Source organism: Rattus rattus, chromosome 1, assembly GCF_011064425.1.
Source record: "Rattus rattus isolate New Zealand chromosome 1, Rrattus_CSIRO_v1, whole genome shotgun sequence".
NCBI lineage: Eukaryota > Metazoa > Chordata > Mammalia > Rodentia > Muridae > Rattus > Rattus rattus.
In genome coordinates this window covers 580,952-606,331 of record NC_046154.1, presented here as the reverse complement: position 1 = coordinate 606,331, position 25,380 = coordinate 580,952, and the positions used below count along the sequence as shown (strand labels likewise).

At 49.4% G+C, this 25,380-nt stretch overlaps 1 protein-coding gene across 1 annotated transcript in view; it reads left to right on the top strand.

Moving 5' to 3' along the window:
- Window positions 1–25,380, top strand: part of Ccdc180 (coiled-coil domain containing 180) — a 66,318-nt gene that overhangs the window by 14,141 nt on the left and 26,797 nt on the right. Inside the window, exons 7-24 of the mRNA XM_032886983.1 lie at window positions 762–890; window positions 968–1,078; window positions 1,196–1,291; window positions 3,446–3,609; window positions 4,596–4,715; window positions 5,771–5,850; window positions 7,250–7,338; window positions 8,108–8,230; window positions 10,407–10,580; window positions 12,463–12,578; window positions 13,718–13,844; window positions 15,152–15,191; window positions 15,314–15,648; window positions 15,745–15,882; window positions 17,212–17,438; window positions 18,343–18,518; window positions 21,412–21,592; window positions 22,451–22,597. Of these exons, the coding sequence (XP_032742874.1) occupies window positions 762–890; window positions 968–1,078; window positions 1,196–1,291; window positions 3,446–3,609; window positions 4,596–4,715; window positions 5,771–5,850; window positions 7,250–7,338; window positions 8,108–8,230; window positions 10,407–10,580; window positions 12,463–12,578; window positions 13,718–13,844; window positions 15,152–15,191; window positions 15,314–15,648; window positions 15,745–15,882; window positions 17,212–17,438; window positions 18,343–18,518; window positions 21,412–21,592; window positions 22,451–22,597 (2,573 nt within the window). The remainder of the gene's footprint in view (window positions 1–761; window positions 891–967; window positions 1,079–1,195; window positions 1,292–3,445; window positions 3,610–4,595; window positions 4,716–5,770; window positions 5,851–7,249; window positions 7,339–8,107; window positions 8,231–10,406; window positions 10,581–12,462; window positions 12,579–13,717; window positions 13,845–15,151; window positions 15,192–15,313; window positions 15,649–15,744; window positions 15,883–17,211; window positions 17,439–18,342; window positions 18,519–21,411; window positions 21,593–22,450; window positions 22,598–25,380) is intronic.

Genomic DNA, 25,380 nt, shown 5'->3' with positions numbered 1-25,380 from the left:
ATCCACAGCAAGCTCACCTTCCTCTCACCTGCTCCTTTAGTGGCTGGCTGTTGAACACCAGCTATGGGCCACGGCTGAAATGAGGACAAGAGTGCTCCTCTGTACGATTAGGGAGAGGTTTTTATTGTAGATGTGCGGGAGAGTGCAGCCAGAGGCATGTGGAGGGGTCCGCACTGAACGGGACTATGAGAGGGAAGGTGGGGGGAGAGTGAGGAGGAGAGAGGACCAAGAAAAGAGGATCAAGAGGGCAAGTGGCAGAAGGTGCAGGGTTTTATAAGGAAGAGAAGCTGAGGGAACAGAGGGAAGGGGAGAGGGCAGGAGGGGAGGCAAGAGGAGGGTAGGGAGAGGGGGAGGGGAGGGGGATGGGAGTTTAGGATAAGGGGTGTGGTGGGAAGTGTTGTGAAGGAGCCATAGCTTCTGAATGAGTCTTGAAGCTAAGCAGACACTTTGATGTGTAGATAGGCACCTCAGCCATTTGTCCTGAGTTTCTTTGGGACCTGACAGGCTAGACTGGATGGCAGCTCCTCCTTCAGCTGCAGAGGGGAGACTCAAGTAGTAACAGGCATCGCACAGGCACCGTGCCTTGTGCGTCGCCAGGTGTCCTGGCCCTCTCTGGGTGTGAGTCCATCATCAATTCTCAGCTCTCCCGGTTTAGATAAGGATCTTTCTTGAGACAAGATGGGGTCCGGCATCTCCCCCCCACCCCCCCCCCTAGGGGGGGCTGCCTCCTATCTAACCCTCAACCTCCTGGCCTGTCACAGGAGTTGGAACCTCTCATCCTGGAGAAAGGGAGACTTCTTCTGAAAAAGATCTCAAAGTCTGATGAGGACGTTGACAAGCTCTTCAAGAACGTCGAGATCGAACCAGACCTCGATAGCTACACTATCGAAGTAGGGGTCCCCTGTGACTATGCCTGCTCCCCCTGCCTCTCCAGGAACCCCTTGCCTGATCCGGTGCCCCTTTGCAGACCCTGTTGGAACTGTGGGAAAAGGTGGCTGAAAGATTCATGCAGCAGAAGCAGGAGATTAAGGAGCTGGATGAAGAGCTATTGGCCCTGGAGGTTTCTCGAGCTGACAAGGCAAGATGGCCGCAAATGAGTTCTTTGGTGGCTTTCTCTAGAAGGGTGTGTGGGCATCAGTCTTTTTTCCTGCTAGCAGTCTGGGAACTGAGAGTGACCCAACTTTCTCCTCTCCAGCTAAAGGAAGTGCTGAAGAAATATGTCGGCATCATAGAGAAAACCGCCTACATCCTGCAGCCCGACGTATATAGGCTGATAGATAAAGAAGCCATGGTGAGTGGTGTCCTGTGGTAGGGGGAGTGTGACCCAGGGTATCCTGAGCCTGGTGCCTCAGGAAAGCAGGACATCACATCTGTGACGTACCTCAGTAACTCAGGCAGGCTCTTTGGTCGGGAACCAAACCTTTGTAACTGCATTTTCTTTTTTCTTTTTTTAAAAATGATGTATGTATGTATGTATGTATGTATGTATGTATGTGAATATACTGCCACTGTCTTCAGACACTCCAGTAGAGGGCATCAGATCCCATTACAGATGGATGTGAGCCACCATGTGGTTGCTGGGATTTGAACTCAGGACCTCTGGAAGAGCAGTCAGTGTTCTTAACCTCTGAGCCATCTCTCCAGCCCAATAGCAATCACTGTAGACTGCTGTTTATAGCTGCATGCCCAGTGGCTTACTCACACAGCAACCATAGCCCAGCTACTGTGTATGGTGCTATGGGTGCTGTCGTCTTAGGACTTTCACTGTCCCTCCTGCGCTCAGCAGTCCCAGCCTACTCTGGTTTTCTCTTCCTGATTCTCCTGCCAGCCAGGGGTGTCTGTGGCTGCACCACACCTACCTTTTGGATCTCCACTCCCAGTCTCCCCATACTGCTGTCTGGGTCAGGAATGTAAGACATTCAAGGTTGTTTATGATGTCCCCAGAAGAACCCCTGACCCCTCTGCTATGTGAGAGGGCTCTTGCTTGGGCTGTTCCCAGGCGTGTTGTGGTCTTTGTGCAGAGCTGAACATGCCCTAGGCTTTCAACTGGGGACAGCAGTGCTCCCTCCCTGCCAGGGTGTGTTTTGCGGGTGACAGCAGAGGCCTTGATAGTAACAATTGTCCTTATGTTAAAATTTTACCCTTAAGGAGTTATGTTTAAATTTAAGTGTATATATGGACGTCTCTCTGTGTGCATGTGCCGCATGTATATAGTAGACACCTGTAGAGACCAAAACAGGGCACCGGATCCCCGAAGCTGGAGTCACAGGTGGTTGTGAGCCACCCAATTGAGGAGAGGCCACAAGCACTTTTAACCACTGAGCCATCTCTCCAGCCCCTAAATTTTCATTTTAAATTAGCATACAAAACGTGCTTCTTTGTAGCGTTTTCTGAACACGATTTGTTTTGTGGATCCCCTCCCCAGCCCATAGCCCCCCTCAGTAGCCTCCTCTCAGTTTTCTTGTCGCATGTTCTGTTACCCCTCCCCTTCCCTGACACCCCCTCTTCTCTTCTCATGGTCCCCTCTGTAGTTTAATAATTTATACCCACACTCACACTCTCGCGTATACGTCAGGCACATATAAACATCAGCAGGTCCACACTTGATGGGGAATATGCAATACTTGTCCCCCTGAGGCTTGGTGTGTCTCTAGGGACCCTCCAGTCTGGATTGTAACCCAGTACTGTGCCTGATCTCCTCACTGTTGCCACCTGTGCATTAATCCCATCTAATTTCAAAACCGCTCTGCTCTGGCCCTATCCTCAAAGCACAGCCATGGACCTGAAGGGCGAAGAAATAGTTGCTTAGGCCCCAGCAGCACAGGGCTTGCTGGCATGAAGCCTCAGGCCCTACTGGAAAGCCATTCTGGGATTCCTTCCCCATGAACCTGGCTATGCCTTCAACTCCCTAGAAGACTCAGGAAGCAGGTTTAGTCACATGTCGTGTCCTACACGACGAGGGGGAAGCTGCCTCTCATATTAGCGGCAGGGCTAATAAAGGGCAGAAGCATGGTGTGTGATGGGGGCCGTTCCTGTCCTGTGCTGGGGACATGCAGATGAGTGCTCCTGGAAGCACCGGGATTGGATCTGATCCGACACATCCTTGGGTCTAGATCTCAAAGCTAGCCCATGTGACTGGGCCCCGACGGAACAGAACAAATTAATGTAAGGGTAGCAAACTGTCACTGGTATGCTACCCGCTCCCATTTTTAAGCAGTGAGCCAGGCAGCTACATATCTGGGTTGGGGTTCCTGATATCAGGAACACCATTAAGCCTTCCAGGAAGACCCCTGAAGAAGTGGTCCTTAGCACGCCTCACAGTCAACCACAGCCTCACTGAGCCCTGGCCTACCTCTCTCCTGACTTCTCCCCTAGTCCCTCTTATCCAGCCTTACTCTGGCCAGAGAACTGCCCAGTCTAAAGCCCTACCCCCTCCTGACCACAGGCCATGAACCAGGCTCTCCTGGGCAACCGGAGGGCCATCGCTCAGCTGTTAGTCAACCTGACTGAGGCCACCCTACAGCAGGAACTTGACAACCGCCACCGCTGGCAGAGCCTGGTGGACACCTGGAAGGCCCTCAAGAAGGAGGGCCTGATACAGCGCTTCACGTCAGTGGTGACCTCCCTGCCCGCCCTCACCACCCCTCCCCCCGCTCCCACCTACAGCTCTCTCCTTCCTGCTGCCTTCTTCATCGTGTACAAACGCTACAGTTTCCTATGCCGCTCTGTTTAAAGTTAGGAATAGATAAAAGCATCCAAAAGAAACAGAGTTACCACTGACGAAGGGCTGGGGCTGGAGCTGGGACTGGAGCTGGGACTGGAGCGTTTTAGACCCACAGAGTCCACGCCATCTTAGATTGTCTCCCCCCACAAACGTTATTTCATAACTCTCTTCTGAGCTCCCTATGAATTATCAGGGAGCGGTCGCCCAATTATCTGAGTAATTCCCATGCTCTCCTATCAGCTATAACCCTTGGCCTGGAAGGACAGATATTTCTCAGGTGGATGCCACCACCTTTCAGGAGCACAGTTCCTCTGTAGGAGAAACAGGAAGGAGAGACCCCATCTCTGCACTGTGTGCTGAGGCTCAACCTTGTCCTTCCGTGTGACCTTGATGAAGTCCCCAAGCATTCCAAGCCCACCCCCTCCACATGACAGGTGTCCTACTAGCCCTGGGTTTCCGGTGATGATTTAGCGAGATGCTATAAACAGAGCCAGTCTGGAACCAGGATTGGGACTGTTACAAAAGTCAGCAGCGAATGGCCACAGCTGACTTCCTGGGCACTCCCCGTGATGCAGGGCACAGGCTCAGGGCTTTGTCAGCTGAGTCTAAGGCTTGGAGTGGAAGTGGGACTTGTTCCAGGTCACAGAGTAGGAGGTCAGGACTCCATGGCATCTGAAGCTTCTGTGCTGAGAGATGGTTTGCAGTTCTTGCCGCGTGCCTTCCTCCCTTCATCTCCCTTCTATCCTCAGTGACCCAGAGAGAGGCCCAGGTGGACCATTACGGCCTGGGTTGGTAGGTCAGGGTTATGGGGTTCTGAGCATTCTTGCCCAGGTCTCTGGCCCACTTCTCTCCTCTGTGTCTGGCTGTCCAGTGAGTTCATGGCTAGCGAGGAGATCCAGGATCCCCCAGAAGTGAAGAAGGAACTAGAAGAAATGCAGAAGAACCAGGAGGTCCTTCAAAAAGTGAGGCTTGACCACCTCTGCACCATCTGGTAAGACCACCATGTGGTATGGTGTATAGGAAGGAAGACCACCAGAGCCAACACCTTTGGGGGACTGGCAGGGAAGCCATGTGGCCTAGATCTTCCCTCTGAAACCCTTCTGCACCAGGCTATCTCCTGGTGCTAGAGGACTGGGCTGACCACCCTGGCCCCAGTGGCAAGAAAGGTCATAGGTCACTCACTATGGAAAGAAGCTTAGATTGTTCCTGCCAAAGAGCTCATGAGGACACAGTGACCAGGGAGGAAGGAGTAAAGAGGAGAGAGGAGGGAGGAAGGATAAGAGATGAAGGAGGAGGGAGGAGGGAAGAGGGAGGAGGGAAGAGGGAGGAGGGAAGAGGGAGGAGGGAAGAGAGAGGAGGGAAGAGAGAAGGGAAGAGAGAGGAGGGAAGAGGAAGGAGGAAGAGGAGGAGGGAAGAGGGAAAGAGGGAGGAGGGAAGAGAGGGAGGAAGAGGAAGGAGGGAAGAGGGGGGAGGAAGAGGAAGGAGGGAAGAGGGGAGGAGGGAAGAGGGGAGGGAGGGAAGAGAGGGGAGGGAAGAGAGAGGAGGAAGGAGGGGAAGAGGGGAGGGAAGAGGGAAGAGGGAGGAGGGAAGGGAGGAGGGAGGGGAACAGGGAGGAGGGGAACAGGGAGGAGGGAGGAGGAGAGGAAGGGGAGGGGAAGAGAGAGGAGGGAAGAGAGAGGAGGGAGGAAAGAGGAGGGAAGAGAGAGGAGGGGAGAGGGAGGAAGGAGGAGGGAAGAGGGAGGAGGGAAGAGGGATGAGAGGTCTGATAAAATGTGATCCCATCCTCCTGAGGCATGTATGAGGCAGGTAGGAGGACACAACATCAGGATGCTGCTGTTACAGAAGAGGCTCCATTTAGAGTCTTTCTGACAGTGACACTGTGAATAATATAAAAGACCTTTTTCTGAGACTTGTTTGGGGCAGCAGGAGACCCCAACAGGTTCCTTAGCTTCTTCAGTAATATTATTGACAGTATGTTGAATATACTAACCATTTTGACAAACTTCCGGCATGCAAGGCTTACCTGTCATCTCTTCTTTCCCCCAGTAACCTCCTGCCCCCTAACTATAACAAAAACCAGCTGACTGAGTGGTATAACTCTCTCACTTCCCTCAACAAGCAGCTTGGTAAGCAATGTCTATGGGATTTTCAGAACTCTCAGCATTTTCAGAACTAGCTTGTCACTGTCAGCCCTCCAGCCACATATCTGAGGAGCTGAGGCCCCTCTGCCCTGGGATTTTAGAATGCGTGAGCCCTGAAGACCTCCTCTGCTCACTACCCATAGTGTTCATAGCCACGCTAGTCTCAAATTCTGACCCCTGACATCTGACCCCTGACCTAAGCCTGGGGGTAAAGACAGTCTCTGCTCAACTCTCAAGATGGCACAATGGCCATTTCCTGAGAGCCTTAGAGTTGGAGGTATGAGGTTAAGGTCTGATCCCACTTTGTCCTGATACATAACCTTGAGAAAGCCATGACACCTCAAGGCCTCGGTGTCTTCCCCTGTAGAGCAGAGATGTGAACAGGGCTAACCATGGCCCCTACCTTGTAGATTAATGACTATTCATAGTTCAGCCCCTAGCTCACAGCAAGAAGGCTCAATCATAAGTGGTAACAATTTAGACTGTCCCATATTAGGAGTGTCAGGTCACAACCGTAGGCCAGCCACCTGGTTTTGGAAATAAGTTGCAGGGCATGGCCGCCCTTGTTTGCTTTCTTGTACTCCCAGGCTGCTTGCTCACTGCAGCAGAGACTGTGCACCACAAAGCTAGACATAGGGAGCCTCTCACTTTGTGGACAGAGGGTTCCAAGCCGTGCTTCTCAGGATGGGATCATTGTTCCATCTTTGAGGCTCACCACAACCCAGTGAGGTCAGTCAGTGGCCGTGCAGTGGTCGCTCACATGACCGTGACACAATACATGATGAACAACTGAAGAGAGAGCCGAGACCTCTCTGGCTCGAGGTTTCAGCGGATGCCGAAGGCATAGCTGCAAGCAAGATGGTGGGAGCCTATGGCAGAGACTCTGCACGTCACAGAGGACCAGGGAGCAGAGAGGGTACTTGAACCATGGGCAGAGCTGTGGCCTTTAAAGGTCCACCCCTAATAAGCTACTTCTTCTGCCAGCTAGGCCTCATCTCAGGGTTTCAAAGCCTCTCAAACAGTGCCACCCAGCCATAGCCGTCAAACATGTGCTCAAAACCGGAGTTCATGGTGTACATTTCAGATTTAAGACCCTCACTGCACCATTGTCCTTGTGTCCCAGAAGACCCCTTTTGCTAGAGACGAACTCCTCATATGAGGTCATCCTCTTGGGGCTCTAGGAACTCTCTGAGGAGGGAGGTACCAGCCCCTGACCTGAATAGAGGGCTCTGACCAATCTGAGCAGAGCAACCTTTGCTACGGAGGTTCTTGGTTGAGCAGAGCTGATACTCTTTGCGAAGGGAGCACCTCTGCTTCTAAGTTTTCTCTTACTCTTGGGAGAATGCCTGACTCATCTCACCCATTTTATGTTCTGTCCCTGGAGACACCTACCACATGGACAGCATGTCACTGGTACGCTTCCTGTATGAGAAGATTTGGCAACAGTGTCTGTCCCGTGTGCAGGAATGCAAGGTAGGTTTTCTTCTCTGGAGTCGGGGAAGAGGAGCTGTGTGCTGGGGCCTTCTCTGTCTCCTCCATCCCCTTTGGTCATGATCTAGGCTTTTCTCCCTCCCTGTCAGTCACCAGGTACTCACTGGCCATTGGGCATTCAGGTCCCCTCTACCTGGCTGACCCTGCAGTCTACAGGGCTTAGCCCAGCATCCAAGCCCACTGTGAAACAGAACTTTATATTCATAAGCCATCTTTGTCGTTAACTCTTGGCTGTATGCTTCACAGCACTGCGCCTTGCTCCTCCTTGATGGAGGCCATATTCTAAAGGGATACCAGAAGGCCCTTTTCATAGACAGTACTGATCCTGGCTCCAGTCCCACCATTGTCTCTGGCCTGTCTGCCTCTGCACAGGGTAAAGCAGCAAGTTTATTCCCAACCTGTCCAGGAACGTGATAGGTTTTTTTTGGGGGGGGGGTTGGGGGAGATAGTTTGTCAAAATAACTCCTCCCTGCCTCATTGGTAAAAGTGCCCAGATGAAACATCTTCAAAAGCCTAGGCATTTTGAAAAGTTCTGAGCTCTGAGAGTCCACTTACTACAGGCAGGGAGTGTCTCCTATTCTCCGGGTACTTCCGGCCAGCTCTGCTCTGCACCCAACCCATCTAGGAACAGACCCAAGGGAATCACTGGTACTGTTCTAGCCCTCTTGGGGCCCTGAAGCAGCTCTTTGATGACTGCTCTGTGCTTCAGAGCCCCGTGCCAGGCTCTGCCTCGTTCTCTCCTCACCCGCAGCAGCAGCTGTTGGAGTGGAAAGCCTTTTCTGAAGCAGAGGCAGAGAGCCTAGTGAACCCAACCTTCTTCCTGATGGTGGGGGAATTCCAGAGCAAGGTGGAGAAGCAGCTGGAGCTCCTGGATGTATGTACCGGGGTGCCGGGGACCCCGGAGGTGGGGCACATCTCCAGAGTACTAGACTGCAAACCCTACAAGTCTCTCTAGGGTGTCCCTGGTGTAGCCACTCGCTGGTCCTTACCAGTCCCTTCCTGCATAGGTCTCCTGTACTAATCACAGCCAGGCTCATCCCTTGGGTCCTAGAAACCACCCTGACATCTGGGCTACTTAGGTTTGGGCAAGCCACTTAGGCAGAACCACTGTTGACCCTGGTGTTGAAGGCTCGGGAAGGCAAGAGTGGTGTCCAGTCCCAAGAAGTCTGTAGCCTTGTCCCAGAGTCAGCAAGCTCTTTCTGTGAAGGGCCAAGAATTGTGTGGAGCCTCGCAGGCCACAGGAGTCCGTCCCAGCCTGTCACTTTTACCAGCCTAAAGAACTGGAAGCAAAGGGTGTAGCTATGCTCTAATACGTTTGTTAGAGCCAGGGTCTGTGCTTCCTTTAAGCTCCACGGTATTTTTTTCTCACTGCTTTGATTTAAAAAAAAAAAACATTTAAAAATTGGAGAATCTGTGATTAGTTCATGAGTCCAAACAAAAACAGACGAAGGGCCAAATTTATCCCACAGTTTAGTTTACTGTTGTGTTAAATATTAAAAAGGGGGGCACCATCCCACACTACGCTGGGCAGGCTGTTCTCAGCTCAGCAGACTCTCTGGCCTAGAGCTCCTGAAAACCGCTAAGTTCCCACGGTGGGTCACTACCACGCCAGCCAATTTCTACAGCTGGCTAGGGGTGCCCTGTACCTTCCTCTGGAACTCAGCTGAGTTGCTGTGTGAAGGAAAACACCACACGATCTTAGTTCAGACTCAATAGGTAACCCAGTCACTGGGCACAACAACTAGCATCCTCAATTAGTAAGCCATTCTGAATTAAATCCTCCAGTAGTAGATCCCAATGGGTCCGCCATCTAACCGCGGGACTCTAGTTCTTTGCTTCTTGTACCCCAAGCTCTCTTCTCCAGAAGACTGCAGTCACTTTTCTCCTCCTCCCCCCCAACCTCCCCTCCCCATCCGACCAGGAAGTCCCACCTTACTCCTCACCCAGTGATTGGTCCCCTGTAATCTCTATTCATTAGGGGAAGGTCCTATCAGTCTTTGTCCTAGACTTACATACAACATGGGTAGTTTTTTGTGTGTTGGTTTTTCAAATGTGGGGTGCTGGCCATTAAACTCAGCCCCTCACACATGCTAAGAAAACCCTCTGCCAACCAAATCTCTCTAGTCCTAACATGTAGAATTCTTTTCAAGAATTTTTATATTTTATTTTATGTATATGAGTATTTTGCCTGCATGCATTTATATGCACTATGTGTGCCCAGTTGCCTAAGGAGGACAGCATCAGAGAAATGGAGTTAGGAATGGTTGTGAACCACCATGTGTGTGCTGGGAACCTAACCCAAGTCTTGTGAAAGCAACAACACATGCTCTTAACCACTGAGCTGTCTTGCCAGCCCCTGGCATGCAGTTTTTTAAAATGTAAATTTGTATGTGAGATTTTTACCAGCAGGTGTGGAATTGTATCCAGATGCTAAGAGACAGAACGTTCTACAGAAAGATGCCCAAGTCCTAGGTCCTACTACCTCATGCAGGGAAGGCCAGGAGTCCAGATGAAGCCCATCTTAGTTAGAGTTTCTATTTCTAAAGCATCACGATCAAATCAGCTCAGGGAGCAACGGGTCTATTTTGTTTACACTTCTACAGTGCAGCCCATCACTGAAAAGAGTCAGGACAGAAGCCGAAGGCAGGAACCTGGAGGCAGGAGCTGAAGCAGACGCCATGGAGGAGCACTGCGATAGTGGCTTGCTCCCAATGGTGTCTGCTCAGTCTACTTTCTTCGATTCTGCCCAGGAGTGGATAGCACCATCCACCGTGGGCTGGGTCTGCCACATCGATCATTAATCAGGAAAATGCTCGACATATTTACCTATGGACCAATCGTATGGAGGCAATGAGTCATCTTAGTTAAAAGTCTCATTTCCCGGCTTATGACAAGGCAACACGAAACTAACCAACACAGCGCCTGAAGCCGACACTGAGGGATGGTGCCCAGGCAGCAGTTTGGAGACACAGGCCTCTGTAGAAGGGCCATCTTTGGGGCTTGGGCTAGTCCGCCCTCCAGGTAACCTTCCCTGTTTTCTACCACGGCAGAGCTCCTTTGAGATTTTGGCCAAGGACACGGAATTGAAGAGCTCAGACCTCTTCAGGTACTTCCAGGAGGCTGTGAAGTTGTGGGAGGGGCACCAGAGTGTTCTGTTGACCCAAGAGCTGGAGCTGGAGAAGAGGATAGAGCAGCATCGACAGAAGCACAACCAGGAGACCCAGGTGCCGAAGTCCGGAGCCGTGTGTACATGGCCCACGAGGAAATGTGGGCGGGACCGGGACTCGAGCTGCCTGAACTCAGCCAGCTTTCAGATGGGGGGGGGAGCCAACTGGGGGTTGGGGATTTAGCTCAGTGGTAGAGCGCTTGCCTAGCAAGCGCAAGACCCTGGATTTGGTCCCCAGCTCCGGAAAAAAAAAAAAAAACAACAAAACCAACTGAACAAAAGCACCATAAACAAAAATGAACTGAAAAATAGATCCTACACTCAGATGTAAAGCCCTTAAACTACAATATGTGTGCGGGTGGAGACCCCAAGGCATGCCTTGATCCTGGGGGGACACGGGAGTAACAGGAAGAAGCCTGAACCATGCCAGAGCCCTGCAATAGATCTTGGAGATCAAGCTTGGCTCTAAGAGTGTACACAAGAAAGAGAGGAAGGACAGACAGACTGACTGACTGACCGACTGACTGACTGAATAACTGAATGGGGAGTAGTCTGGGTGTTTAACATGATTTGGCAGGGTGGTTTAACGGATTAGGGCCCTTGCAGGGAAGCTAAACAACCTGAGTTCAATCACTGGGTCCCATAAAGTGCCAGGAGAGGCCCCTGAGAATTGTTCTCTGACTTTCAAACTCATGTGCCTGCATACACACACACACACACACACACACACACACACACACACACACACACACACACACACACATACATACACAGAGAGAGAGAGAGAGAGAGGGAGAGAGAAGGGAGGGAGGGAGGAAGGGGAGGAGGGATGGTATAAATAAAGAAAATAAGAAAATAAACAAGATTCTCAGAGTATAATTTCCTAAGCCATGGCTTACTGATGGGCGAAGAGAATGCATTCTTCCCGCCCTCGCCCCCTAGTGTTGAAAGAAGATAACAACATGACACATCTCACGGGAACCGCACTGTCCTGATAGTGAACACCAGAATTATTCATATGCAGTTGTTCGCGTGGTGGGGGAGAGGGCACAGACCCTTGTAGGAAGTAAAGTCTAGTTAAAGACACAGTGAACCTTTTTATGGGAAGTTTCTAAGGAGAAACTGGCCAGACCCGCATTCCTAGCCTAACAAGTAAGGTTGCTTCATTGTGAGGAAATGCTGACACTGATGGTGACTTCTGGGCTCCTAGGCTTGCGTCAGTCTATTGGGGGATAGCTGACAGGGATGCCCGCTGAATCCTGAGCTCGCAAAGTGTGAACCTCTTGAGTTCACATGCCTTTTGAAGTCCCGTTTCGGAATGTAGTCTGGTAAAGCGTTATAAGTGGCATTTCAGGGGACTGGCTCCAAGTTGGCACCTACGGAATCTCATAAGGCATGAGTCTCCTTCTCTAGGGAATGGGGAATACACCTCGAGTTCACAGTACTGCATCACAAGCACCGTTCATGTAGCAAGACGTGCGTCCAGTATCCTTCAAAGCTATGTAATAGGGCCATTGGAACACATGTTAGCCAATCACCTGCCCACCTTCATACCTGGGCATTCCAGATGTGACTTGGGGGCGTGGCTGAAGTGCAGATGCCTCAGGAAAGTGTAGTTCATGCCTGGCTGTGGGGGCAAAGCACATGGGAAATGTCCTTGAAGTGGCTCATCTGAGCTGGGTCCTTGGGGAGATAGATGGGGTGAAGGAGCATTCTAGAAACAGAGAAGAGCCTAAAAGTGTGTGCTGGAGAGAGAGAGAGAGAGAGAGAGAGAGAGAGAGAGAGAGAGAGAGAGAGAGAGAGAGAGTCACAGACTTGGTAGCTCTCACGGGCTTTATGCCTAACCCCAGCTCCATAGGCAGTGGGGTCTGTGGGTCACTACCATTCTGTCAGCTCTGGACACTCACCTGTGCTCCTTTTGTTTTGGGAATGGCTGCCAGAACCAAGAGACTTCCCTTGATAAGCTTCTAGACCAACTGAGACAGCAAAGCCAAGAAGAGTCACTGAAGATACACATGGATAAGGCCAGGACATTTCTGAAGAACATGAAGTCCAGGTAGGCTGATCAGACCTCAGAAGACGGGGCAGGGATGGTCAGGATTTATTGTTCAAGGCCTGCAGATAGCACAGAAGACCAGAGGTGTGACCAGAAAACATAGATAAAAATGTCATGTCCCCAATACCGGAGAACATTAACAGTCCTTTGCTCCTCACCCAGGAGCCCACAGAATTTCCCAGGGAGAACCAAGGCAAGTTTGTAGTGGGAAATGTCAAGGCAATTGAAATTAAAGACTGAGAACTTGGGCTTCCCTTTTAAGAGAACAAAGAAAGTGTAAACATGCATAGTCTTGTTAGTGGGAGAGAAAAGTCAGCTTCTGCCAACAGAGATATCCCCTCATTCTTGCCCACCTGCTCCTTTGTATGAACATTGATGCTTATGTAGGCAGATGCGTACCAATGCAGTGTTTTTAAAATAAAGGATGGGCTGTATGATGCAAATCACTCTGTAACTACAGAGCTTTTTTAGTTTTTAAGTGACCATGCAGAATTGATTACTATAACTACACACACACACACACACACACACACACACACACACACACACACTACTTCTTCATAGGTTAGCCATCTCATGACAAGCTTTTTTCCCATTGGCTCCAGGTCCTCCATACACAATTACAAACTGTCCTCTGCGAACGGCCTTATATTTGTGTGCCTCTGTATAGCTGATTCTATTAAGACCATTCACAGAAATAGACCCACCTTCCATCTGATTGCTGCACATAGATCCTGGGAGTTTATGTCTGGGCAATTAAGCAAACACCGGAGCCCTGTTTACTTTGCCCGAGGAACAGATAATGTTTCTGAGCCTGATGATGTTTGAGGATTTGATGGGATGATGTAGATTAAGTCCTGGGACAGAGGTAGGACCACGAACAAGAAAAGTCAACCCACCCTACAAACAAAAAGCTCACACGTTTCCCAGACTCTCTACAAACAACACGCGTTCCTCAGTCTGATCAGGAAAATAGAACAGTGGCCCAAAGCCTGCTTCTGTGAAAAAGACTAGCCATCCAGAAGCTCTACACAACGCCAGTTGCCAGACGGAGGCAGGGGCATGGCTCCAGGAGGATCTCCCACACTCTCCCGGCAGAGTTCTCTTCACACAGTAGTCTTAATCTCTCTCCTTCCCAGGTATGAATGTTTTCATATCCTGCTGACCAAAGAGGTGATGGAGTACCCGGGGTTAGTGCTGAAAGAACTCAACTGTTACAGCTTCACCCTCAGCCGACACTTCTTCATCCGTGAAATCTTTGAGCAGGTATGAGAGACAGATGGTGTACCTGTACCTGTGTACTTCAGGCCACTTGCCAAGTAGGAGAGGGGAGAGGATGGCTTCCTATCTGACCAGCTGGACATCTGGAAGTCATCCTCAATGCTGCAAAGCAGGAATCCACGTCAGGATGTCAAGGATGAAGAGACGGAACAAAGACCTTCTCTTCATACTTTAAACAGATGACTAGGGACTAGGTAGATGGCTCCACAAATAACACGCTTGCTTTGCAAGTGTGAAGACCCGAGTTCAAATCCTCAGAACCCACATAAAGTCAGGCACAATAACTGTCTTGGGAGTTTTACTGTTTTGAACAGACACCATGACCAAGGCAAGTCTTATAAAGGCCAACATTTAATTGGGGCTGGCTTACAGGTTCAGAGGTTCAGTCCATTACCATCAAGGCAGGAACATGGCAGCAGCATCCAGGCAGGCATGGTGCAGGAGGAACCGAGAGTTCTACATCTTCTTCTGGAGGTTGCTAGCAGAATGAACACTCCCAGGCAGCTAGGATGAGGGTCCTAAGGCCCACACCGTAGGGACACACCTACTCCAACAAGGCCACACCCTCTAATAGTGCCACCACAGTAACCTGAAGTCCCTGTGTTTCTATGGGGAGATGGGAATGAGGATCCCTAGACGCTCAGAAGACAGCCAGCCCGATTTATACTGCAGTGAACAACGAGGACATGCCTCAAGGTGGACAGTAAGGCCTGACACCCAAAGCCATTCTCTGAAATACACTCACGTGCACCCCCCCCACAACACACACACTCATAGAGATTCCCCAAACATACACACAATCAATAGGTTCCGATCTGAAAATGAAAGGTCTAATTTCTGCAATGCTTTGCGTCTCATTCACAATGTCTATTACTGCCACATGATTCTGCTAAAAGTAAGCCCAACCCCATTCATTCTTTCCTTAGATGATCCTCACGGGCTCTAATCACTCAGGATCATGTCAATCAGGCTCATTCTATCTACCCTCCCCGGACACTGGTGCAGTGGGTTCTCACCCTTCTGCCCACCCTTCTCTAGTTCACCTCTGAGACCCTGTCAGGAGCCCTGACTCCATCCTCCAGCGCTTACCAAGCAGGTGTGGTAGCCTGCTGGGAACTAAGAGGGAAAAAAAAGGTTTACATGGACTTGGGACACACTGCCCCAGTGAATGAAGTGGGTCATGGCCTGCATCAGAGCCTTTTAACCTAAAGGAACACGAAGCTTTAGAAGCAGCACTCCGGAGAAAGGCTTTGCCGGTCCTGTGGTGACTTGTAACCTTTTTTTCCTTGTAGAACTTGGCTGGGGAAGTGATTTTTAAATTCAGGCAACCAGGTAAGACTTACGATCTGAGTCCGGGCCTTCCTGCCATCATCCCTGTACATCTGTGGGTGGGGGCCCCAATCCGGGCAACACTGGTCACTGCATTCTTAAACCTTAATATTGGTCACCGACAGAATCCCACGAGAGACGCTTCATGCGGAAGATAAGGAAACTGAAGGAAAAACAAAGGGAGAAGATGGGAGCACACAAAGGTGAAGAAAGCGTAGCTCCCAAGAAGTCAGAAGAGGGCATGAAAGAAGAGGGAAGCGAAGGATCCGAACCCAGCCTGACTGAAGGGGGGCCTTCCCAAGAAGCTGAGGAAACACAGGGCCTGAGAGAGACCTCCTCGGAGGCATCTCAGGACCTAGAACATCTGAGGGCTCCAGAAGAGAGGGAAGAGATAGGGGAAGAGGAGGAGGAAGAGGAGAGAGAAGACGAAGAAATAAAAGAGGAGAGGGAAGAGGAGGAAGTAAAAGAGGAGAGAGAAGAGGAAGCAAAAGAGGAGAGAGAAGAGGAGGAAGCAAAAGAGGAGAGAGAAGAGGAAGCAAAAGAGGAGAGGGAAGAGGAGGAAGCAAAAGAGGAGAGAGAAGAGGAGGAAGAGGGAGAGGAAGAAGAGGAGGAGGAGGAGGAGACAAGAGAGGATGAGGAGGATGAAGACGGTATGAATGAAGACGAGCTGGAGTACGATCAGGAAACCTATCAGGTAAGCCAGCCTCTGGCTCACTTTGAGGATAAAGAAAGTTCACTGTCTTGGTCTTACATATACTCTTCTGTTAAGCTAGGGTTCCCAGTGGCCCAGTCTCTACAGCGGTCCAGATAAAGTCCCACAAGAGTATTCATTCCTTCCTATTTTTGCCATCAAAGCCTCAATTCTTCCCTCACAGCAAAGATTTTTGAAATTTGCCATTTTTTTTCCTCATGATTCATAGTCTACTCTGGAGTCATCCTTCATAAGACCTTCTTCATCTGCTGCCCCTGGGGTCTCTTTCTCACCTCCTGTTTATTGCACACATTGCATCAGGTCTCTTCTACTTCAACCCTTCTCTCTTCCTGTTCACTAGATATGTAACAAAACATTCAGGCAAAGCTCCCCTTGGTGGACAGTTTTAAACTGTCAACTTGTTACATCCTAGAATCGTCTGTAAAGAGTCGCAGGGAGAGACTGTCTGCATCAGGTTTGCCTGTGCGCATGTCTGTGGGGACGTTGTCTTGGGTTAATTGATGTGGGAAGACGAGGCCCACAGTGGGCAGCACCATTCCCTAGGCAGAGCATCTTAAACTGTGTAAGAGCAGAGAGAGCACAAGGAAGCAAATGAGCATATAAGCATTCATTTCTCTCTGTTGTCCATCGTGGATGTGACTGTTTCAAGCTCTTACTACCTTGACTTCCTGCTATGACAGACTGTAATCTGGAATTGTGAGCTAAAATAAACCCTTTCTCAATTGCTTTTTGTCAGGATATTTTTATCATAGCATTAGGAAAGGCAATTAGGACACTCTCATTCGAGGGCTATCGATTAGTTCATTTTAATAAACCTTGTCTACAAACCACATCTAAATGCACAAAGCCATTGCTTGAATTCTATGGTGGTAAAATGCAAAAAATTATCCCAAATCCTCCTCCTCATCCTCCTTTTTGCATGAATTCCAAACTCAAACATTCACACATGTGTTGAGAAAAGAGGGTTGGAAGCCATAGGTCAAAATGACAAGTGGTAAAAAATGTGCTGTCACTACTCTGTCTCAGCCAATGATACATAGTATATTTGGTGCTGTTTCAAAGGAAACGGAGAACTTAGATTCCTGTGAATCTTCTTGCTTTAAAATTACCGAGGATGAAGCTGAGGGATCTGGGGCTTGCATGCGAAAAATCCCGGGGTCAGCTCTGCAAACAAGTAAGCGTAAATAAAAGCGCTCTGTGTGGGGAAGGAGGTTAGGGAAAGCTCTTTTTGGCAGACTGGTACAAAACCTGTCAGTCTGGTGTCCCCTGCATCCACCGACATTGATTTTTCAAGTCTCGTTCTCCCTATAGGCTGATAGCAAGGAAGAGGTCATGGAGGAGATTTCCCGTGAAGAAATGGAGTTCTTCACAACTGCAAGCGGGAACACGTACTTTGCCTTCCTGTCTGTGGAAGATGAGCAACAAATACACAGTAGGCCCCATTCCCAGCACACCGTGTTCTTCCATGACTCTTTCAGCAACAAGTACATAGAGAAAGTGGCTGTTCCTGACAAACTAATCCTAAAGATTAAGAAACGGTGAGTGGGCGAACCACCGCGCTCGCATTCTCTTACTCGGCACTTCCTGCCTGAGGTGCTGGAACTGAAGCCTCACCTTAGCTGGAAAGATTAAAAGCTCCCATAACTGAGGGAGGGTAGGGGTGAAAAACACCATAGGAAACATCAAATGTCCCAGAATGCTCCACAGACATAGATATCCTTGGTGACTGTGACCCCAGCACCCTTCCCCGTGCCACTACTCCATAACGTTAAAATTTACTTCTGAAAGATTTATTTTCATTTTACATGTGTGAGTGCTTGCCTGTGAGTCCGTATTATATTACACATGTACGGTGCCAGAAAAGGGAACCAGAACCCCAAGTGCTGGAGTCTCACAGGGTTGTCACCTGTCTTCTGGGTGCTGGGAATTGAACCAAGGTCCTCTACAAGAGCGACAAGTAGTTTTGAGCTACTGAGTCATCTCTCCAGCCCCCAAACATTTCTTTTATTTAAAAATTCTATGGATGTAAACCAAAGGTAAGCTACACGGTGTATGGTATTTTGTACTGACCAAGGGGAAAGAAACTATAGACGATGAGGAGGGTCTTAAAAAGGAAAAGGAAAAAAAAAAAACGAGAGATTATTCCAGTCCTTTGTATCCCAATGGTTCTGGGGAGATATGAATAAAATGTAGACCCTCGTGTCTTTTATCCCTTGAGCTACTCTGTACTTGACATAGCACAGGGTTATTTATAGCAGCCTCCTCTGTGAGAATAAAAGATTGGAAACTACCCAGCCTCAGTCTGAGTGGATTGATGGCGTCCATCCATTCAGTGAGATAAACCGTGGACAGCAGGAAGCACGTTTGCTCTCTGTGTGAACGATCTCTTGCTGGTCTCGATTGCTAGCCAGAGATGACTGACCCTTGCTCCTCCCTCCCCAGGATTCGAGCTGGCTTCTTTGAACATCTTGAGAAATGGTTCGACCAAAGTGCCCTCAACTCTCGGATGGTGGTGGCTACCAAGGTCGACGAGCTGAATTCGGAGCTGGAGCTGCGGCTGCACCTGCACAAGCCAAGACTCAAGCAAGTGGAGAAGGATATTCACAATGTCAGAGCAGGTTCGAGCCATCCTGAGAAGGTTCACTTTGTCCTCAGAGATCCCCTGCAGGAGGCCTGCTGGCCGATGGGCTCATTAAAACAACAACAACAAAAACTGCCTCAGTTTACCCCCTGCAGTGCTGAATAGATTATCATCGCACTCAGAAGATGTGTCAGGAATCAGTAGATGAGCTTTTAAAATCTTCCTTCTGCCCTCCCTCCCTTCTTTCCTCCTTTCCTTCTTGAGACAAGATCTCCACTTGGTTGCCAAGGTTGGCCTGAACTTAATAATGTAGCCCAAACTTCAGACCTGTGGGAATTTCCTTGCCTCACCCTCCTGAGTGAGTCTGTGGTACCCGGGTTCATTGTGTGTCCTGGGTTCTGCCTCTCTTCGCTGCACATACACCAAACAGGGCAAAATCTGGGACCGTGAGTCTGCAGCCCGCATTTCCCTTCACTGTCATCAAGCGTGGCTGCTCACCAGACCGGAAGGGAAAAGCAGGGTCTGGGGTGAATGTTGTGGTTCCTGGTCCTCTCCTGGTACCCCCGGGGGTAGGGGCGGGGACCGCTGCCACAGTACTACTTGGAGAGGAAGTCATGATGGGGACGGGGGCGAGTCCCTTTTGCGGGCATGAGAGCACAACTGCGCAATCGACCTAGAGACGAGCAGGATCCTGTCCACCTGGGAGCAAGTGCCAGAGCAGTGGGGGAAGAGAAAAGGCCTTCTTCAGGGGTCTCAGTATTACCACTCCTAATTTAGGCAAAGGCCTTCCTGTGCTGATCCTTAATGAAGCAGCCCTCTGAGACAATCTTAGCTTGTTCACATTTCTCTATAGGGTGTAGATGTGAACGAATTATTCGGGGTGAACCAGGGAATATATAATTTCGGGGAAGGAGTGTGAGAATATCCAGGAAGGAAAGGTCATTGGCTGAAGGCTAAGGCTATTGAGATACCTCATTGGCATGGAGAGGCATCCTAGGTGCTGCGGTGCACGACTGACCGCCCCTGGTCCTCGCACTTGGGAGTTGTGGTTGCTTGTCCCAGAGCAGGCACTGGAGGGGTAGCCCCACTCCTACATCTCAGATCTCTGAGATTCCCCACCTCACCAGTTCTTATGTCTGTCTGGTAGCACGGCCCACACTCCCTACATGAGTCTCCCCTTTCTTCCTCCCTCCCTCTGTAGAGTGTCAGGGGCAAAAGGAAGGGTGTTGTCCTGTCCTGTCCCGTTGTAGCTCTTGGATTTCTGATCTTCTCACACATCCGTCAGATACACCCCTGGACGGATGATCTAGCAGCAAACCGGTAGCTTAGAAACCAGAGCTCTACAGGAGAAGGCGCTGCAGTGGTGTAGGGAGGACTTGTGAGCAGATGATCTGAGGCACTGTGCTCCAGAGGGGAAGCCATTCTTTTCACACTGCTGGCCTTGATTAGAATGACAAGCCTTCTCTCTTTTAGCTGGGAAGCTCCACTGATGGGGAGGGGCAAACAATTTTAACAGGATTCTTAGGTGGCCCCCCACTGGTATTTCATGCCATTTGATGCTCTCACAGAGCCTCCTCCCACACAATCCCATCCAAACCCCAAGGCCCAGGGCAGCGACAACGGCAGGCCCCCAGACCTGCAGTCTTGAGTTCTGGGAAATGTATGAACTATATGTACCCAGGGATGAAAAAGACCGCACCGAAGGCTGACTCCTTTCCCCTGTATGGCTCCCCAGACCAATGGTCAGCTTGGAAACCCAGACCACAGCAGTGAAGTCCCAGCTCCGCGCTGTGTGTGGTTGTTTTTTTTTTTTTTTTTTTTTTTTTAAATTTCAAAAGTTAATTATCGTAGGGAATAATGCTTTTCATGGTGGCACTTTTCTCGTTTGCATATAGATATATATCACTGTATTTTGCTCATTATCATCCTCGATTACCGTCTCTTGTCCCCCATTCCTGCTCCTGTCAGTCTACTTCCTTCCTCCTTTCTTGTTTCATGTCACTCATAGATGATAAACAGACAGACAGACAAGCAGACAGACAGACAAATGCGGCAGATAGATAGATATCCGTTCATATAATAGCTAGATTGCACATGAGAGAAAACGTGTACTGTTTTAACTTTCCGAGACTGGCTTGTTTTGCTTAACATAAATCTCCACTTGTGCCATTTTCTTGAAAATCACATAATTTCATTCTCCCTCGTGGTTGAGTAAAGTTCCATTAGGATTATGTACTGTGCCATTCAGCTAGCCACCTGTGTGTTGATGGCCACCTAGGCCACCTTAGCTTTGGAATAGTGGTGAGCTAAGCATGGCTGTGCACGTGTCTGCGTAGTTTGCTGACACCGTTTGCTTATGTTTGTTTGTTTTTTTATTAAAACCTCACCCACAGCCCTTCTACCAGTTACTCCAAGTAGTAGCATACTGGGAGGTTTGTGGCTCTCTGCCCGCCACCAAGGTCTATGAAGAGACTCTGGAAACCTGATCCTTTTTCATTCTTCCTCACCTTGGGGGAGTTTGAGCTGTTGGGTATAGTATTTACTGGTGCAAAGAATCAGATCAAGACTTCCCAGCTTTGTGCTTATAGAGGTGTTCCCACCAACATCTCAGTGCTCCCCAAATACCCCCACCCTCCCCTTTGCTCCCTGAGATTCTCTGTTTTCCTACCTTTGCCCTCTTGGCAGCTGGAAGGCTCCACCAAGCAGGAAGTCCAGGCTCCCAGCCTCTCTCCAGTCTGGGACCTTGAGGCAGATGCTCACTGGCCTTCCTGGGCTCACAACACAGTTCAGCCTCACCCTGGAGAGGGCAGTGGGGGCATAACAAGAGACCTTCATTGACATGAGTGGTTTTTGCCCTGGGCTGGCCCAGGAGAGGCAGGGGGTGGATGGAGTGGCTGCAGACAGTAGCAGCTCTCCTCCTTCTCTTGCAGCCGAGCTCCTACTTCACCAGGAGAGGCTAGACAGCCACTGTGCCGGTGTGATCGAGACGTTGAAGAAGGAGAGGCTCATGTTCTGTCAGTTCCAAGAAGAGCAAGCCGTACGGAGCAAAAACTTTCGCCGCAAGATCTACGACATGGAGCACATTTTCTTGAACGCCACTAAAAGCCAAAAGTAAGGGTTGGAGCATCTTCTTCCTGGTGCTGGTTCTAGATGCCCAGCTCCTTCTGGCAAAGGGACAGACGGCTCCTTCTCACCAAAGTCAAAGAACCAGAGTCTATGGGCAACATTTGATGTGTGTGAGGCAGGTTGGGGTACACAGCCTGGGAGAGAAGAGGTACATGACCATATCCCATATGCAAGATACAGATGCTGCGCCCCAAAATGCCCATGGTGAGAAAGATAGCTTCTCCTTGGGACATTTAGAAGGGCTTCCTGCAGGAGGGCATTGCCGATGAACTCGGAGGCTCCTGTCAAAACTTGGGCTGTCTGCAGGGCAGATAGAACAAGGCGCTCCAGCAAGGAGACATAAGACAGGGGCTGCATTTGAGTGATGGAAGGACCATAGCAGGTCTGTAGAAGCCAATCACAAGGGCAGCTGACTCAGGGGGCCTTTGTTATAGAGAAGTAACTGTCAGGGCATTTTTTCCAGGAGAGCACAGGGTTAAGTGCCACACTTCTGGGGAGTCAGATGCTCTGAGGACTCAGTGGAGCTGGGACTCCTTTACTAATTTGCTGGCGATGCCTTTTTACTTTTTAGTTTGAGGAAGCGTCTCACTAAATTGTCCAGGGAGGCCTTGAGCTTACTGTCATATAGGCTGGCCTCGAACCTGTGATCCTTCTAGCTCAGCCCCATGAGTGCCGGGACTGTAGGCTTGTACCACCACATCCGACTTTTAATTTCTCTAGCTCTCTTGGCCAGAGGAGTTGGGCGATGTACCTGGCAGGGCCCAGGATCCCCACCAGGCTCAGGTCACACCCAGCCTTTTCTTGCTTCCCAGGCTGGTCATTCACCTCTCCCCTCTCCCACAGGCTGGCTCATCTCACCAATACACTACACCGGGAGCTGCTCAGCTACGTGGACGTCATCCAGGTATCCCTGCGAAGCTTCCGGCAATACCTAGAAGAGAGTCTGGGCAAACTCCGCTACACCAACATTGACTTTGTCAAACACTGCAGGTGGGAAGCAGTGTATATTTTATGCCTCTGTGAGCCACCGCTGTTTACTCTTTGGGGGCGGCCGTGTTTCCTCTCTTAACTGCTTTTTTTTTTTTAACAATTTTAGATGTGCTGTTTGGTAAGTGCCATCAGCATCAGCACCAGCACTAGGATCTTTCTACCATCACAGACCAAATTCCACATCACAGTCATTTGCTCCTCATTCTCCTTCCTATCCCTGTCATTGCCATTTTGCTTCCTGTCTCTGTCAAACTGACCGTTCCATGCTCAACCCTAAGTGCATCATATTTAACCACCCCCCTTCAAGTCTCAGAAAACATCACAGATGGGGGCAGAAAGAAGAGAAGCTTTGGAGCAGGGGGAGGTGTCTTACTAAAGGACACTTTCTAGACGCATCATAACCATCACACCCATGAACTCACTGAGCTATGGTTGCCCGAAAGAGACCTGCACAAGACTGGGCCCATTGGACAGTTCATCCTGGAAGGGAGACGGACTCGGGAGACCTCTTCCATGAAGGACCAGTTTCTAGGGGAAGGATGTCCCCTTCCTCAGAATGGTAGCCAGTGACCCCCTAACCCCCATATCCATGCAAGCAAACCTAATTCAACTCATTGGGTCATATACATGCAAAAGCTGTGACAATGGGAGCAAGGCTTATTGAGAAAAAAGTGGGTGAGGAGGGAAGAGAGAGGGTCTTGGGTGTGGTGAATATGACTGAAATTCGTTATATACAGGCATAAAACTGTCAAGGAATAAATAAAAAGAGGTTAGCTACTCCAGATATGACCTACGAAGGCAACCCTGAACTTTGCCCTTCTCTCCCTGGTGTGTTTCATCCGCTGTTGGTTCGTCTGTGTGACATCCCATGTTGACACTGTCTTCCCTTTTAAGGCTAAGTGGCACTCTCTTCTGTGGCGTTGCACACCACAGTTTGTTTTTCCACCCACCTACTGATGAGCCTGTGGTTGTTCACACCTTTGGGTGATTGTCAACAGTGATACAAGGGACGTTGTTGGTATCTGCCTGGGTGCTGCTTTCAAGTCTGGTGGGCCCGTTCCCAGGAGGAGAGCAGCAGCATCTTGTGGTGGTCCCATCCTTTTCCTTTTGAGGACTCATCTATTTTCTATAGATATACATTCCCACTAGACAAGGAAGTTCTGATTCCTCTGAATTCTTACCAACACTTAAAGATTGATTGATTGATTGATTGATTTATATGAGTATAGTGTAGCTGTCTTCAGACACACCAGAAGAGGGCATCAGACCTATTACAGATGGTTGTGAGCCACCATGTGGTTGCTGGGATTTGAACTCAGGACCTCTGTAAGAGCAGTCAGTGCTTCTAACCGCTGAGCCATCTCTCCAGCCTGTATTTCTTCTTAAATTGCAGAGGAAGCGAGGCAGTGTCAGAGTATAGTTTTAGTTCGCATCCCCCTAGTAACTAATGATGGTGTCATTCCGTGTGCTCATTGGTCTGTCTTCTCTTTCTTTTTCCCATTGACTTTACTCATTCATGCCTAAATATAATACTGACTTTAGTTCTTTTTACATTGTAACAAGCTATACTTGATCCGGTTTTTTGTGTATGAGTTTGGCTGTGTGTATGTGTGTGCATTATGTATGTGCACGTCTGATGCCCTTGGAGGCCAAAGAGGGCATCGGTTTCCCTAGAACTGGAGTTATAGAGTGTGAGCTACCACGTGGGTGCTGGGAACTGAACCCAGATCCTCTGTAAGACCAGCCAGTGCTCTTAACTGCTGAGCCATCTTTCCGTGTCTGGTACCTTTATTTTTCAAAAAGCTTATTTTTTAAAAAAAATTTAAAAAATGTTAAGATCATTTGAAAAATCTTTTGTTCATTTAGCATAAATAATCATAAAATTTAAAAATATAAGTGCTCAAAAAAATGTGGGGTTTTTTTTTCCATATTCTATGGGCAAACATTGTGGGGTTGTCCTGAAATAGAATCCTACCACTGTGTGTTAATCAATTTGCCAATTCTGGTGTCACAGTACTTAAGGCTTTGGCTCATTCCTGGTCAAAGGGTGAGATCCGTCATCCCATAGAAAGCATGGGCGCAGGAGTGTGAGGAAGATGGTCACATTTGCCTTCACAGTCGGAACACAGAGATAGATGAATGCTGTGTTCAGATGGCTTCCTCTTTTGTTTTGTTTTTCTTCTTTTTAATTCAGTTTAGGACCCCAGATGGTACTGCCTACAGTTAGGATGGGTCTTCCCCATTCAGTTAAACATCTCTGGAAAAGCCCTCACAGACATACCCAGTACCATGGCCCTTGGCGATTCCAGATCCTGCGAGGCTCTCAGTGAATGTTAACCATCGCACTGTGTGACAGCGTCCACCGGTGCCCGATAGTTCCATGGGCACTGTTCGTGACCATGCTCCCTAGTCATGCTTGCACTCTTCATGGCAGTGTCTACAGGGCTTGCACCTATTTTCTTCCCTTTCTTTTATCTTTCTACGTTAGTTACTGTTGCTATGGTAAAATACCAGACAGAAGCAACAGTATGTGGTATGTGTTGGCTCAGACTTCCAAAGGGTCACACCAGACCAAGAAGCATGCAATGGCTGGTCCCACTGCTCCCCTCACCAGGAAGCAGAGGCCTCTTACTTCTTCAAATGTCTCACATTAGATAATTCTGTAACTTATGCCAGATAATTGTAGCGCCTCCTTCCTTCTGCTCCTTGTTATCCCTCAGTTCTTATTTATGGTGTCTTACTTCCCTGTGACTTCCTTTTCCCCACCCCCACCGTGAGTTTTT